General features: G+C 37.6%; 1 protein-coding gene across 1 annotated transcript in view; it reads left to right on the top strand.

The window, feature by feature from the left end:
- Positions 1–15,632, top strand: part of GPC6 (glypican 6) — a 1,355,246-nt gene that overhangs the window by 1,215,371 nt on the left and 124,243 nt on the right. The window contains exon 6 of the mRNA XM_066380690.1: positions 6,108–6,251. Coding sequence (XP_066236787.1) covers positions 6,108–6,251 — 144 coding nt within the window. The remainder of the gene's footprint in view (positions 1–6,107; positions 6,252–15,632) is intronic.

The raw sequence follows: 15,632 nt of genomic DNA, 5'->3' as shown, positions 1-15,632 counted from the left end.
TGTACACAAAATTCTCTGCACTCTAATTGGCTTGTCAAGCACAGTGAGTAGCTATCATTAAATGATAAAGAAATAAGATTTTATGGTTCTAGTTATCAGCTTAAAGTTATTGATTTAGTTTTGCTTCAGGATGGCACAGAAATGGAGTAAGGGAAATATGAAATGATTTTTTTTTTTAGCTAGATGCATGATTCGTTGTATTTTCTGAAGCCTAAGGAAGAAGTATTTAACTTTGATTTTAAAGAAGTGATTCTTTGTGATAAATGTGTAACACATGTAGCATGGTGAGTATCTGGTCCATCGCAGACACTCAGTAAGTGTTAATTCTCTTTCCTGTCTATCTTTCTCATTACAAAAATTTGCCTCCTAATTGCCTTCACTGTATATTTGCAAAAGGGAGAAATTATAATTTTTTATTTACTCATAGCCTTTTATTCCCAATTTTTTTTCAAACACATATTGTGTGGTGAGATCTCTTACAGGTTCTGGGATACAGTGATGAACAAAATGTATAAGATCTTATTCTTTGTAGAGCTTAAATTATTCATGCATCACTCTGCAAAATCCATAGATTTTACTTGCTGTTATTGTCCTATTTAATTACAGCTTACTTCAGATAGTAATACATCTTTATACCTCATTTTTTTCTGTGTATTTTTTAGGCATCCTATCATTTTATCTTCATAATAGCCTTGAGAATTAGGGAGAACATGTTACCCCAAGGTCACACGGGTGTCAAGAAAAGACTCCAAGCTTTTAAACTGTTATTCATGACCTGTCTATTATACCTCAGCTGTCTCTCATGAAAATAATGGCTACACTGGGGCAAAATATATGTAGAGCTGATGCAGAAATGATAGCTTCTGTTTCCTTGGGAACAAACTGGATAGACTTGAATTTCCCAAATGGTCATCTAACAAAGAGTTTATTCATTAACACCCTAATACAAATTAGAATCTAATAAGTAAGTAAAAGAGTCTTACTCTCAAAACATCAATTCCAATTAAATCTAGGTAGCATTAACTGCTACCTATACTAATATAAAAGATTAGAGTTCTGTTTACAAATCTCAAAACAATTTATAGGAATAGCAACAATTTTCCCACCATAATAAAAGCCCACTGAGTAGAAACTGAGAAGATAGACTATAGTTAAAAGCACAGAAGCTGAGAGAGGCTTATCTGCAGCCACTGCTTCCCAGTAATGACTTTTATGAAAGTATAATCAACCTGCAGAAGATAAAGAATACAGAGTTATATGTATAAAGCTATGAGTCCCAGCCCTGGCCGGTTGGCTCAGTGGTAGAGCATCGGCCTGGCGTGCAGAAGTCCCGGGTTTGATTCCCGGCCAGGGCACACAGGAAAAGCACCCATCTGTTTCTCCACCCCTCCCCCTCTCCTTCCTCTCTGTCTCTCTCTTGCCCTCCCGCAGCCAAGGCTCCATTGGATCAAAGATAGCCCGGGCGCTGGGGATGGCTCCTTGGCCTCTGCCCCAGGCGCTAGAGTGGCTCAGGTCGCAACAGAGCGACCCCCCCCCCCGGAGGGGCAGAGCATCGCCCCCTGGTGGGCGTGCCGGGTGGATTCCGGTCGGGCGCATGCGGGAGTCTGTCTGACTGTCTCTCCCCGTTTCCAGCTTCAGAAAAAAAAAAAAAAGAAAGCTATGAGTCCCTCTGAAAAAGTGCACATTGTGTTAGTTTATTTTAAGAGTAATATGTTAAGATGCTTCAACAATTTGTAAAGGAGAAATACTTCTATTTAAAAACCTAATATACAGCATCCGAACCTGTGATCAGCACACCTCCCTCTCTTTTGTTTCTGTTCTAAACATTTCTTCTTTCAGCATTTTCCATCTTTAATGTCAGCTTCTTTCATCTCAGAATGCCAACAGACTTCTGAGACATTATCTTATTAATCCTCTTAAGAGAGACAGTCCATGTGCCAGATACGTTCCAGAAATCCACAGGTTTTGTGAGTCAGCTAGGTGGGAAGGATAATTCCTGTGTACATCTGTAGCATCTGTCTACACTGGGACTTCTAAATACTTTTCCAAATTATCTAATTATCTCTTTCAACATCCCTTGGAGGGAGGCAGGCAGGAGGTAATACTGACTCCATTTGTTTAAGGAGCAGAGCTCATAATCTGTTGTACAATGAGGCGGCTAAGCCTAAAGCTCTATTCTCTAGAAACTTCTGTTGTAAAGAGAAGACCTTGAGTGTCTTAAAATAGTATTTCTTCTCCTGAATTAAAGGTGGCAGCAGGTAAAATGTCTCAGGAAAACTTCCAAGGAAATGCAGATACATCAGAATCACTTCTCCGCTTGGCCAGCAAGCCTTACAAATGTGTCCCAGGGTGTTTCTCCCGCAGCAGCCGTCCTTTGAGGACCTCCTGGGGGAACCATGACCAAACGATTTTGGGAACCACTACAAATGGTTTCCCTTTTGACAAGTCAGTACTCATGTTAGTATAAAGAAGCCCAGCTAAGATACCTCATTTAAGTTTGATGCACTGACTCTGTTGTGTCTGAAACAGCTGTTAGCCCCTGGAAATAATATTTTGCAGGAAACATTTTAAAAGCATCAACCCAGATGGATTTTTCTCCCCTTCAAATCCTCTTATTCAGAAACCAAACTTCTAGAAAGAACAGATCACAGAATAACATAATTATCTAATTATCAAGCATTTACTTTCTAAGACACACTGGCTTCTGTTTTCCTGTCGTGTGGATTGCATTTTATCAGAGCCTGTCTGTGTGGCAAACAATATTGTTATTCCTGTTTGACAAGGCAGTCACTAAAGCTCAGGGAGAATCCTCTGAATGTTGGCATGGCACCAAGCTGTCCTTGGCCCCATCTGCCACCTGTCTGCATACTTGTCCTTGGTAAATGCAACCAGTTTTAGGCCTTTAAATACCATTTTTAGGTGAATGATTCCGATCTGCATCCCCAGCCCTAGCCACTCTGCAGAGAACCTTAATCATCAGACACACATTTAACCTAAAACCCTTTCCCCCACAGTATTCTCCCTCCACTTCTTCCCTTATTCCAAACAGAAAAAAGTAGTGTACCCCGCCCACCATGAAAATGGCTCACTGGTCTTTATAGTAATGTAGCCCTGGGCCTCCAGAGCCACAGAACCTTGTCTAACTACATATATTGCTGCTGTAGCAAGCCCAGAATAATGTCTGAGACGGCCTAGATGTTCTGCACGAGTTCCCTGTGGTCACCCATCACGGCAACCCAATGCTTTATATTGATATAATATTTTGTCTAGCTAACAGAGTGCATGTGTTAAAAATAAGATTATTAATTTTCACTTTTAAGCCATCTAAGTTACATGACAGATATGTGTTGTTTAAGAAATATTCTTGGCATAAGACTCACACAGGGGCTTTTAATCATGTCCATGCAAACACAGGGTGAGCTGTTACTCTGGTGCCCTGGGCCACTGTTCCCTTTAGGTTTTGTTACAGTCTGAAAAACAGTTCTTGATCTCTCAGCTTGGCATTTCCACACCAAAAGTCTTTTCTGACAATTCCCTTTGTCTAAGGGTATAATAGAATCTGTGTTGAAGGACCTTCAAGATTTATATTTGACATATTGTGACAGATTTTCGTGTAGGTCTCCACCTGATTGTGGGGTTAATTGTTGTTTCCATAGTAATTATGAGTCAGTATTTTCTTCAACTTGGATCACAGAGCCAGCAATCTCTGCACTGAAGCCATTTTCAAAATCCAAACCCGATAGAAATAACAGAAAACTTCTAGGCTATATTAAGTAACCTATATTTTGTTGTTATATTTAATTCTCCCCCCCCCAAAAAAAAATCAAACAAGTGGTAAATTTATGGGAAGCATTTAAGAAACATCAGCCCAGATGGATTTTTTTCAAGGCATTTCTTGTTCCTTTGATTTTATTTATACCAGTGAGCCAGACTTTTGCCCCAAGGGTGAGTTAAGAAGGTCTGTTAACCCTTTCAGTGCCGGGCTTCAAGCAATCTCAGCAAGGCCATCAGTATTGTTTTTGCCTTAGGCTTTAGAATAAGTCAGCCGTCATATTCGTCATATTTGAAGCAATCGGAAAGAGGGAAAGAGCGCATTCAACAGAACCCTGGAGGTTTGGAAATGTTAATGTTCTCTGTCAGCAGTGGCCTTGCTGCTGGGAAGTGATTTAGGCACGAGGGGGAAAGGGGCCCACTATCTTTATCACGCTGGTTTATACCATCGGCTTTAGAAATTGTGTGAGAGAAGAAGAATCAATAGTGTGCTAAGACCGATCCCCAAGAATGCCAAGACAAAGTGCTCCTGCTCTGCAAAATGCTGAGTTAGAGGAGAACTTTTGAATACAGCACAAGAGAAATTACCTGTAGTGGTAAAACTAAATGAATTGTGTCTCAAGATGGAATTTGTCATTGGAAATGGCACTCAAGAGCACTCCATGCACTTCAGTGGAATCTCATAATATGCCCGATGAAAAATGCGTATTTTAAAGTCAAACAACACAGAATCACCTTATAAAACCAGAAGGAATGCATTCTAAACATAACCGTGTAACTTAAGAATTAGCTGACATAAATAGTCCCAAAATGATTACTAGAAAAATAAATCTCAGAAAGCAATCATCTTTTAGGTAGAAAGGGGAGAAACATAAAATTAAACATCAAAATTTCTTGAAAATGGCACTGTATTTCCTTTAACTCTGGAGAAGACATTATCTCTCAATAATCGGCAAAGAGAACAAAGCTTCTAAAAACAGCAAAGTAGGTATCCCCACCCAACCCTGAATGAAATCGCTGTGGGAAAGCAGTGATGGCGCCGTCCCTAAGATCATTAAAATCAAGCATTTGATTTCCCAAGGCAACCCTAATTGTGACATGAACAGCTGTCAACAACCAAATTAGAGGAAACTGTCATTATGTGGATTTCACCAACATTTGCTTGTCCTATTTCCACACCATTGCTCAAGAGCATGTTTTCAAAAAATTCTTTCAGTAAGGGTTTCATTATCCAAGGGGGAGTCACTCAGGTTATTTGGTCATATGGGCTATACATGAAATACAGTTGTCACGCTTAACAAGAATCCCAAACGGATCTTCACTGAAAGTCAAATTCAAGTATATAAAAATGCCTGGTACACAATTCCTTTAATCCTGCAAGCACTGTATGAAGTAACTATTACAATTCTTATTTTTAGTATAGTAGTCCCTCCTTATCCAGGGGGTTATTTTCCAACACCCTCAGTAGATGCCTGGAACCTCAGAGAAATGCTGAACCAAATGTGTATAATGCTTTTATTCCTATATATGCATACCTTTCCACTTAAAGGAGGCACTTTATGACTTCCCCTTAGCCTATCCGAATTGCCGTATCTGAATGACTAGTTTTGCACCTTGGGACCATTATTAAGTAAAATAAGGGTTGCCTGACCTGTAGTGGCACTGTGGAAACAGTGTCAATCTGGAATTCTAAGGTCCCCAGTTCAGAACCTCGGGCTTGCCTGGTCAAGCACATGTGAGAAGCAACTGCTATAAGTTGATACTTCCCACTCCTCTAGACCCCTTCTCTTTCTCACTCTCCTTCCTCTACAATCAATCAATAAAATACTTCTAAAAATAAATATATAAAAATACAACATAAAACCCAATCTTTAAAAACCCAAGTAAAAAAAGGTTTACTTGAACACAAGCACTGTGATAGAGCAACAGTGGACCCAATCACCAGCTCAAGGCAGATTACCATTGTGTTCAAACTTAGCTGAGAACATGCATGTAGGGCACCCTCACTTTTGTTGGCCTGTTCCTAGCTGCACAAGTGCAAGAATATTGATTTGGGGCTTGCAAGTTAATTGTAGTGAGAGAATGAATTCACAAATACAGAATCCGTGAACAATGAGGATCAGTCGTATATGTTGAAAATCAGTCTCTCTGTATCTTTCTGCATAATTCTTCCTGTAACATTAGTGCTTGGCTTTGTTTAAATTTCAAAATCAGAGTTCATTGGAAGTAAAAGTTCTATGAGAAATGTGAAAGCCATTGCCTGGTATGTTTCAGCATCATGATCTTAGCAAGATACTAAATGTGCAGCTCTTGTAACTGTTTAATGTTTCCTTCAGGTTTTTCAGGGATGTGGTCAACCCAAACCTGCTCCAGCCCTCAGATCTGCCCGCTCAGCTCCTGAAAATTTTAATACACGGTTCAGGCCCTACAATCCTGAGGAGAGACCAACAACCGCAGCAGGCACGAGCTTGGACCGGCTGGTGAGTTCTCTTGGATTGATGGCCATTGTGGCTGCTTGCTGTTCCCAAGGTTATGCTTCAGAAGACATGAGGGGGAAAAGCTGGTTGTAAAAGTCATCTCATTCTTATATCTGCTTCTGGTCTTAATTAGAATACTGAAAAGTAATGAGATCTTCCTTCTAAGTCAAAAATTAGATTATGTAAGAAGTCTTATCACCATTAATTCATACATGCAAAGGCAAAATTTTCAACTTCATATTTCTTCTGAAATATTAATTTGAAGACTAAGTTACTATATCTTTAAATGATATAATTATACAATAGCACATTTCTTATTCATCTGCTTCCGTTATTTATTCAATTATGACAGTGTAACCTTATTATGAATTCTCCTTATACGTAAAGTTTTCTGTTTGAATGACCTTGCCAAGAGAGCCCAAATCAAGGTTACTACCATTTGTGTATGCGGGTGTCTTTTAAAAGGTGGAATTCTTATAAATAGTCACTCTTTGATTCATTTAAATGTGTGTCATAACTAGCACCAACATAATTTATTTGGAGAATGCAACCACAAACATGGAAAACACAATTTTTAATGTTTTAAAAATAAAATTTTGCTACAAAAAATGAAAATCTCATAATGTCAGGGAAATACTGCCTGATTATTTTAATGCAATTTACAGTATTATAAACAATTTATGTACCTGTAATTGTAAGAGCTATTAATTAATGTTGCTTCGCCAATTATCTTGATATAAAATTAGCAGATGAGAAACTTAAGGTCATAAAACACTTGAACTACATCTGATTATGTCATATAAACTTAGGTCTCAGTTTCCAGTTACAAAAATGCTTTTATTAGTCACTGTAATAAATTACTTTTTCACTTTAGTTATCAGCGTAAAACTCATAAGATTGAAGGGGCTGAATTTGGCCTCAAATATGTACATATTAGTAATTCTGTTTACAAATCAAATGTACTTACACTATAAAGGCCTATCCATGAACTGCCAATGTGAAGGGTAAGTGGAATTATTAACCACTAATTTACATAAATTTATTACAGTTTATTATCAAATAAAGCCCCTCTTATTTGTTAGTTTTGAAAAAAGAATTTTCTGGGTAATTACTTCAACCATCTACTATATTGCAGCTATATCTATTCCCTATTCACACTTTCGGGAACAGTTTAAAATTAGTCACCTTCTTTTCTTTTAAACTACCAATTAGGTTTCTCCAAACAAGGCAATTGTTTTAAACAAATGATGGTTTCATAAGATTCTATTGTTTGGGGTTTTACTGTACAAATTCCTTTGTGAGTTTAGATTCTTTTAACCAGAAGCACAAATGGTGAGTATGGGTTGGATCTCTCTCTCTCTCTTTATTTCAATTTTAGTTGGCTCTAACTTAATTATTAGAAAAATTCGGGTTTTTTTAGAATTTTTATAAACATAAAAACTGGGACACAATGAAGATCAGTAAATTGTGCCTTAGTTGACAATAGTGTATTTATTATGTACTTAAAAATCTATTTAGAGGGTAAATTGAATGTTGTGTTCTTACTACAAAAAATAAAATTTAAAAACAATTTGTGTACATTATACACAGTTAGAACTACATTGAATTTAAACAATATAATGAAAGCTATGACTACTAATTAATTTTTTCCCTTTGAAATAGAAGCAGTTTTCTCTTCTCCCCAGGAGAAATAAATATACATATGTGTGCACACCTGCACACACACACATACACACTAACTCAAATGGAAAGTAGAGCAAGAAAAATATTTTTCTCAAGACAACAAGATTTATACAATTTAGCACAACCTAAATAAAACATCAGCATTTTGAGAATTTCACAGGATGTTTAAAATGTAGTAGATAGAAAAGTTTATATTTAATCTTTTTATAAAGTAATTTTATTGATGATCTTTGAAATACTCCAAATATAAAGGCCTTGAAGAGTACTGGCAAGTAGCAAACTGATTTACACTCTTTCATTGATGCAACCTCCCCAAACATATTTTAATCAATGTTTTCCTAAGAAGAATTAATAATAGTTAATCATTAACAAGGACCCAACTCAGTGCATAAAAATTTAAATTAATAAGCCTATTTCTTTCTAAAATGTTCTGTGATAGTGTGTACTACTTACTTTGTTATGGGCATGGCTTTAGGCCCTATAAGGAAAAATGGCAGTTTTACTAATTTTTTTTATTAAATTAAATTTTGATTCCTTCATAAATTGTAAAATTAGCAATTCATAATTCACAGCCAGTTGTAAGCTTACTTGGAGATGCTTTGCCATCCCCTACGAGCAAGGGGCTCTGTCTAATCAAAAGGAGCTATACAAGGTTATTCTCGGGAAACACAAGCAAGACTGAAGCTAACATCAGAATCTTGGTTTGTAGCCCTTGGCTCCCCCAGGGCTTTCTTCCCTTTGCTGGTTCAACACAGCTCTGAATAGTGAAAAGGTGGCATAGTAACCTTGGGCAGCCCGTGCTGTGTAACAGTCAGACAAAATCCTCTTCAAGGTACATGCATTGGTGGGCTCTCCTGATGGGTCTGCTATACAGAACAGCCTTGTATATAAACAGGTCTCATATTACATACTCCTGTTTTAAATTTTTCCCCTGAAATGATGTTTCTTGAATATTTATAAGAAGCATGTGTCCCAGAAAAGGAGAATAACTGGAAAAGAATTCCTTAATTTCTCTGAGCATTTCAGCAGAGAAAATACTTCCAAGGACAGCAGTGAATGAGCATTTCGATCACTCACCCCTTTCACTAAAGTAAAAATAACTATAAAGCTTTCAGAGAATTGTATCTTACTACCATTTAAAATTAGTTTTAACTTTGATAGCTGTTGATAACTATTCTTATGTCAGTTATTGTAAAACTATTTTATACTAAATGAATTGATAATTATCGTTTACTTCAAGCTGGGTAAACTGCTGCTAAAACTTATTGTAAAATAATTGAAAATAAAACAAACTCTCTTCTAAAAATGCATCCTTCCATCATTTAGCCTCATTATATTTATAAGGAACCTTGTAAATTCTTCTAGTCTCTAAGAAACATTTACATTTGTTTCTGTTTATTGGAGGTTAAGAGTCCCATTCTCTAAAGTAATATGGGCATAAAAAGTAGTTTACATAGTGGGTAACTTTCAGACGTACTACCCCAAGTTACTTTTATTATCCAATAATGAATGAATACATTTGTATAAATTCAGCTGCAAATGGAAAGCTGACTCACTGGAGAATATCAATCTTTCCTCCCAGCCGCCATGATCTGTTGAGAATATTAATGTCATCAACTAATTTGGCTAATTAACCAGTCCCCCCTCACTTGTTTCCTGTTACCAATACTCAACAATGCAGCACTTCTATCCCAGCAAGTTATTATGATTTTTAGTAAAAGAGACCAGAAGTGATTATTTACATGAAGGGAGAGATTGGTTCTCTTCCTTTTTTATTCACCTTATACTCCACGAATTCTCTTAAATAATTTGATGTAAAACCATAACTTTTAAAAGAATTTAACTGGCAGCACAGAGGATAAAAATAAATCAGCACAAAATATCTCAATTTTTAAGATTAAAGCATACAGAAGTATTTCAGATTATATTTTGTAAAAGGCAGTTAGTTGTACAACTCATAAAATTAGAGCACAACAGGCAACGTGGTTCCTGGACACACTTGGACAGGGAGTGTCTGTTACTTACTCCAGCTAATTCATTAGGGCAGACATATACCTTAAATTGGTATCTTAAAGGAATATATATAATTTTTGAAACAAAAACAGACTTGGAGGTTAATTCATCAAGTTGGTGATGATTTAGACCAATGAATTCCCAGTAAATATTCAATATTGTACTGTATGTGCAGATTTCTCAAATATTCTACTGCTCAATCTAGGGGGAATTTGGGGTGGAGGGATGGGTGAAATGCCAGCCTGCTAAGCTAAACATTATACCTGTGCTGTGCTATTATGTATAGAATAATCTCTCTTTCTTTTTCCTTTAAATTTGTTTTCCCCTTGCTTCCCAGAGGATTGTGTGGAGGACAATGCAACATAGTGTAAGCTTTGGTCTTCTTATTCTTTCTCTCATCCCCATTTGTCTTTGTACAGTCATTCCAGATAGTTCCTGAAAAATTCCACCTCTACCTCCCGTTTCCAAATTGTCCAGTGAGCCAATAGAACACTGCACACGACCAATGAGTTTAGTAACCTCCTCTCTTGGTATTTATGGTTAACAACCACTTGGTATTCTTTCCCAATGGCAAAGTTTTCAATTTAAGCTTTGAGTAAGACTAGCTGTTTCAGAGCCTGATTTATATTCTACCTAAATGTTCAGACCATGTGTAGTCTGTCTGAAAAACTAGCTCTTCCCTGATGGAATACATATATTGGCTTTTTCATTTTGTGCTGAGCAAATAATTATCTCCCTTATAATATAAACAAACAAACCTAACTATCATGCATAAGGAGTTAATTTTTCTAGGACTTAGAGTTTAGAAGGTTATGACATAGTTTTTGGTATAGGTTGTTGTTGGGCAAATAAGTTTGTAAATTTTAATTTTTATGCTCACTTTGTTAAAGATGACACTGCCCATGTGAATGGCCATCACCCAGGTGATAATATTAATTACCTTCCTGCTTGGGAAGGGGCTTGGTTATGCTAACATGTGCTGGAGGAGGGGTTGTCCCAGGGAAAAGTTTTAAAAGGAGGAGCTAGGAGGCCATTTTGGAGGAGGAGAGACCAGGTTGTTGCAGAGGAGAGAGACAGGCCACATGGTTGCAGGGGAAGAGGCAGCCAAAATGGAGGTGTGCAGAGGGGCCTGAGTGAGACCATTGGGCCTTTGATTCTAGGAAAATACCAGAGAAAGTCAGTGGCTTTGAGAGCCCTGAATGGAAAGGGAAGTGTTTTCCCGCTGTTTGTATTTTCTTGCCTGCTGGTTATGAGCAGGAATAAAGGATGGCCCACCAGTTCTTGGCTCTGTTGTTTCATTACTGTCTGTGTGAATTAAATGGGACACTGCATGTGAATGGCCACAATGGCGGTGGTGGCTACTGACCCTACAGTTGTTTACTCTGTTTTTCTTCTGCTTGAATTTACTGATATCTTTTAAAGCATTCAATGAAGGAGTATTGGCTATTTTTTACTACCAAATAATTTGTGTTGGGGCTGAGGACAAGAGTGCCATGGTTCTCTTACTTGACTTTAAATATTAACCATAATAATCAGATAGTTAAATTATCTAATCTAATTTTTAGTAATACCATACTATGTGGGCATTGCACCATAATAAGGATATGAATCCTAAATTGCATCCTGGATCCAAGAGAGAAGGTGACTCTCACCTGATGGGCACATATTTATTCATGTAGCACACCTATGACGTTAGGTGCTACGTGTCAGCCCGGCCTTAACTTCAGGCAGCAGTAACACTACGTCTAAAATTCTTCCTTTAAAATTCACTTATGAGGAAATTGTTTCCTGAGTGGTAGCCCCATTCATCATTTCAGATCTCTGAGCCCAGGGCAATTTAGATGATGTAAGAAAGTTAAGGTAAATCTTGAACAGGAATACTCTAGAAGGAAAGACCTTGAGGAAGGAACAGGGAGAACAAAATAACTTAAGGCTGCCTGATGCTCACTGCGAAATAGGAAGAGACAACCTCATGCATGGGACAAGTCAGGGTTCAATTTGTTTTGTCCAGTTGGTATAACTAGAGAAGCTCTAGTTCGATTGTATATATGTGCCTGCCTTTCCTACATATTATCGTGATAACTCCAAATTTTCCAGCAGTTGAGCCAGTTCAGTCTCCTTATTTGATGGTTGTCATGATCCTTGTAGCTTTCTCCCAGGAGAAATGACTTCCTTGAAGATATAAAAGTGAATGTAAATCATAGTATCATCCCCCACAACATCCTATCTGTTGGACTTTACCGCTTGCCTCCTATAGTCTTCTTTAGCTCCCCGCCAAAGTAGGTGTCTATTATTGGATATGATTCTTCCAAAAATACAATGCAATTTCCGAAAGGTATTGGTATGCCATGGTGAAAATATATTGTTAATATTATTATGCCTAGATTTAAGTACTTGTAAAATAGCAAGATACGGACTTTATTTTATTGTTTTAAAACAAAATGGACAAAGCAACTCACATTCTGGCATCATTTCCTGCCTGATGATTAATACGTGTTTCAGAGTAAAGTGCTGGTCATAAAATGTTCTTCTAGGCCTCTTCAGGGCCATTTTGGTGTGATTTAGGAAGTCTTGGTTGTAAGGATTCAGGAAACTGTTGTTCATTTTAAATTGCCATGGCATTTCATTGTCATCTCAAAGGATTCTGCATCCAGCTAAATCCACTATTTTGCATTTCAAAAGGATGTCAGGCTGTGTTTAAGAAACTGCTTTATTATTTAGAGCTGCAGCCACTATCTTTGGGTGAAACAGATTATTTCCCACCTTTACCTTCACACACACACACACACACACACACACACACACACACACACACACACACTCATCAGTCTTTGCTTGACCGGAACAGGAAAAAGTAAAACCACAATAAAAACGGTAGACCAGATTCTCTACTTTAATTAGCTTTCTAAGATAAATGGGTCAAGGCCAGATTGGCTTTTACCCTCTGTGGCAGCTGAATAAATTATGCTCCATTCACTCCAGCAAACAAACAGTTACTGCTCAGTTCACTTCGGATTGTGAACTGCCCCGTCTTGCGGGAACCTGCTTTATCTATTTGCTGCAAAACCCCACTGAGACACCCCAGTTTCATTTTTTGTGAACTCTTGGAAATAACAGCAGCAAAATACAGTGAGCTTTCAAAGCAAAGAGAAAACACAAAACATTAAAATCAAACCACCCAACTTACTCGGTCTCAGTTTCTGGTTTCTGCCCTTCTCCAGGCAACATTAGCAGCATGTGGGAGCAGAGCGAGTTGCCTGACACAAGCATCTTTCCATTTAGGGGGCTTGTGGTTGATGAGGCCCAAGCGGCGGCAATCATAAGACACACATACAAAATGATGGCTTATCTCCAGGACATTCTGCTTATTCTTCGGGCATGAAGGATGCACAAATCTTAATTCAGTAGTATGCACTGTTGGAAACCTGAATGGAATGCCTACTCCTTATGTGGAACTTTCAGCTCACACCCAATAGATGGTGGACTATTTTTACATTCCTTGGGAGCTATTATTTCAAGCATATCAAAGATTAGTGAAAATAGGAGTGGCAAAGACCTCTCTTCCAGCTCAGGCAAGGCAGTTTGTAATTGCATTGGGTTGTACACCACAGGGAGAAGGAAGAGAAATAGCCGTACTAGCTGCAGAAATCCTGGGGAAAGGCTAAGCTCATTCCACACCACTGCCTTAAGACACATTCAGAGAATCATCTGGATCCCAACAATAAAATTTTCATGCCATATATTTTAAATTGGGAAAACTTCTGCACACCTTCTATTAGGCATAAGGGGTCTGAAATCATTTTTGGGGTAATTTTACCAACAAAACCATTGGCAACTGTGTTAAACTCTCCTTTGTCCACAGAAGCATTAAGCAAGAGTTTTGTTGACTTCTGACTATCATAAAAATAAAGTGTTATATTTTAAGGCTGGCCCCAAACATGGCTATATAGAGTTTATATCTATTTTATGCTATGTTGATATGCTTCTTTTCCCCTTCAGACTTGAAAATTTCGTTCAGAATTCCTAGACTTCCACTAAACTCAAATTCATACATTCTAAAGGTATCAATCAATCCACAAATGTATTTATTTATTAAGCTCTTTTCCGTTGCGTAACAACACTTATAAAACTAACTACCATGTGCAATCTACATCATAGCATGTTGTTAGTCATCAAAAAGACAAGAATTACATACTGTTTGCCAAAAAATATTGCTTATCATGCCAATTAGACACACTGTGTCTCCTCCAAGAAGTAATATCTAGTGTAGAGCCTCATAAAACATTAGCATCCAAGAAAGAGAAATTTTATTTTGTAATCTATGACAGACTACACCAATAAAGAATATGTAGAAGGTAGATTAACCAATGAATCATTATTGACCAAATATGCAAACAGAAAGCATTAAACATATATAGTATCTTTAACATAAGCCATACCAAATAGCTCATGCTTCCATCTTATGCCAGAACATATTGCCCATATCTTGAACAAATTAAGCAAACTTCATTGTCAGTTTTGAACTGGCCAGATGAAAAGGTCCATCTGCACACTCATTCACAGTATTTGTCCTTCATTCAGCTATGAAATAGGTGCTTTGGCAAGTTGATTATGAAAGCCTGAATAGACAAACCATAACTACACTGCTTGGAGCCATACCTTTTAAAATACGTGTTCATGAGAGGTACCCCTTGACACAGAGCTTTCAATAAATTACTGAACAACTTAAAGGACATTTTATTTGTCATGGAAAATCTGCAGTAATTTTTTTCTCATAGCTGTCTGAGACATTTGCACCACAACTCCCAGACGTGGTGTTCACGCTTAGGAGAGATAGAGCTGAAGAAATGGGATATTTCATAAATACTGGTTTTGATGTATTTGCTGTATAATCAATCAGCCTTTAACTGGCTCTGGGGCCTATGGAATGCATTATAAAGCACTGGGAATTTGGCTATTCCCATAACATACTTGAACACTCTTTACTGCTAGCAGTAAACCTCAGGCATAAACATTGTAGAGAAAACCAGATGAGAAGAAACCTGTTTAAGTGAAAATTGACTTCCCTTCATAAATGTTAAAGGTAGAAGGATATCTGGAATACACAATAATTTTATTACTTAAGCTCATTTGTGCTCATTATCATCAAAGGCTCTGACTTCATGAATATATTCTTACTAAATGGTTAACCAGCCTAAAACAAAATAAAGTCAGGTTGACAGTAAATGAATGAAACAGCAGCTGTAACAATATCTCACTATATTGCTGGCTAACAAGTAATTTTTTGGAAGTTGAGTGTGTATAATATCTTTGGAAGCTTTTCCCATATTGTATTGATCTGGACAGGCTAAGCTAGGTAATCCAGTAGCTACCCTCCACCTGACCCCCTAAAAACAATGGCTCACAGCAACACAAATTTTTCTTTCATGCCAAGTGCCCATTTTGGGATGGCTATAGCCACACATGATCCTCGCTCTCACTCCAAGACCCAGGGTAACAAAGTAGCCATGATCTGGAGCTTTGTCTGTTATTGTGGCAGGAGAAATAGAGAATAAGGCAAAGGTGGTTATTGAAATCTTCACACTTGTAAGGGGCATAGCCTACTATTCACATGTTACTTGTCAAAGCAGGTCACATAACTGAGCCTACTGTCAAGTTCTTCTGGGTCTCACACAAAGAGTGAAAATG

This window comes from Saccopteryx leptura, chromosome 4 (genome assembly GCF_036850995.1).
Source record: "Saccopteryx leptura isolate mSacLep1 chromosome 4, mSacLep1_pri_phased_curated, whole genome shotgun sequence".
Taxonomy (NCBI): domain Eukaryota; kingdom Metazoa; phylum Chordata; class Mammalia; order Chiroptera; family Emballonuridae; genus Saccopteryx; species Saccopteryx leptura.
This window is presented reverse-complemented; position numbering and strand designations above follow the sequence as displayed.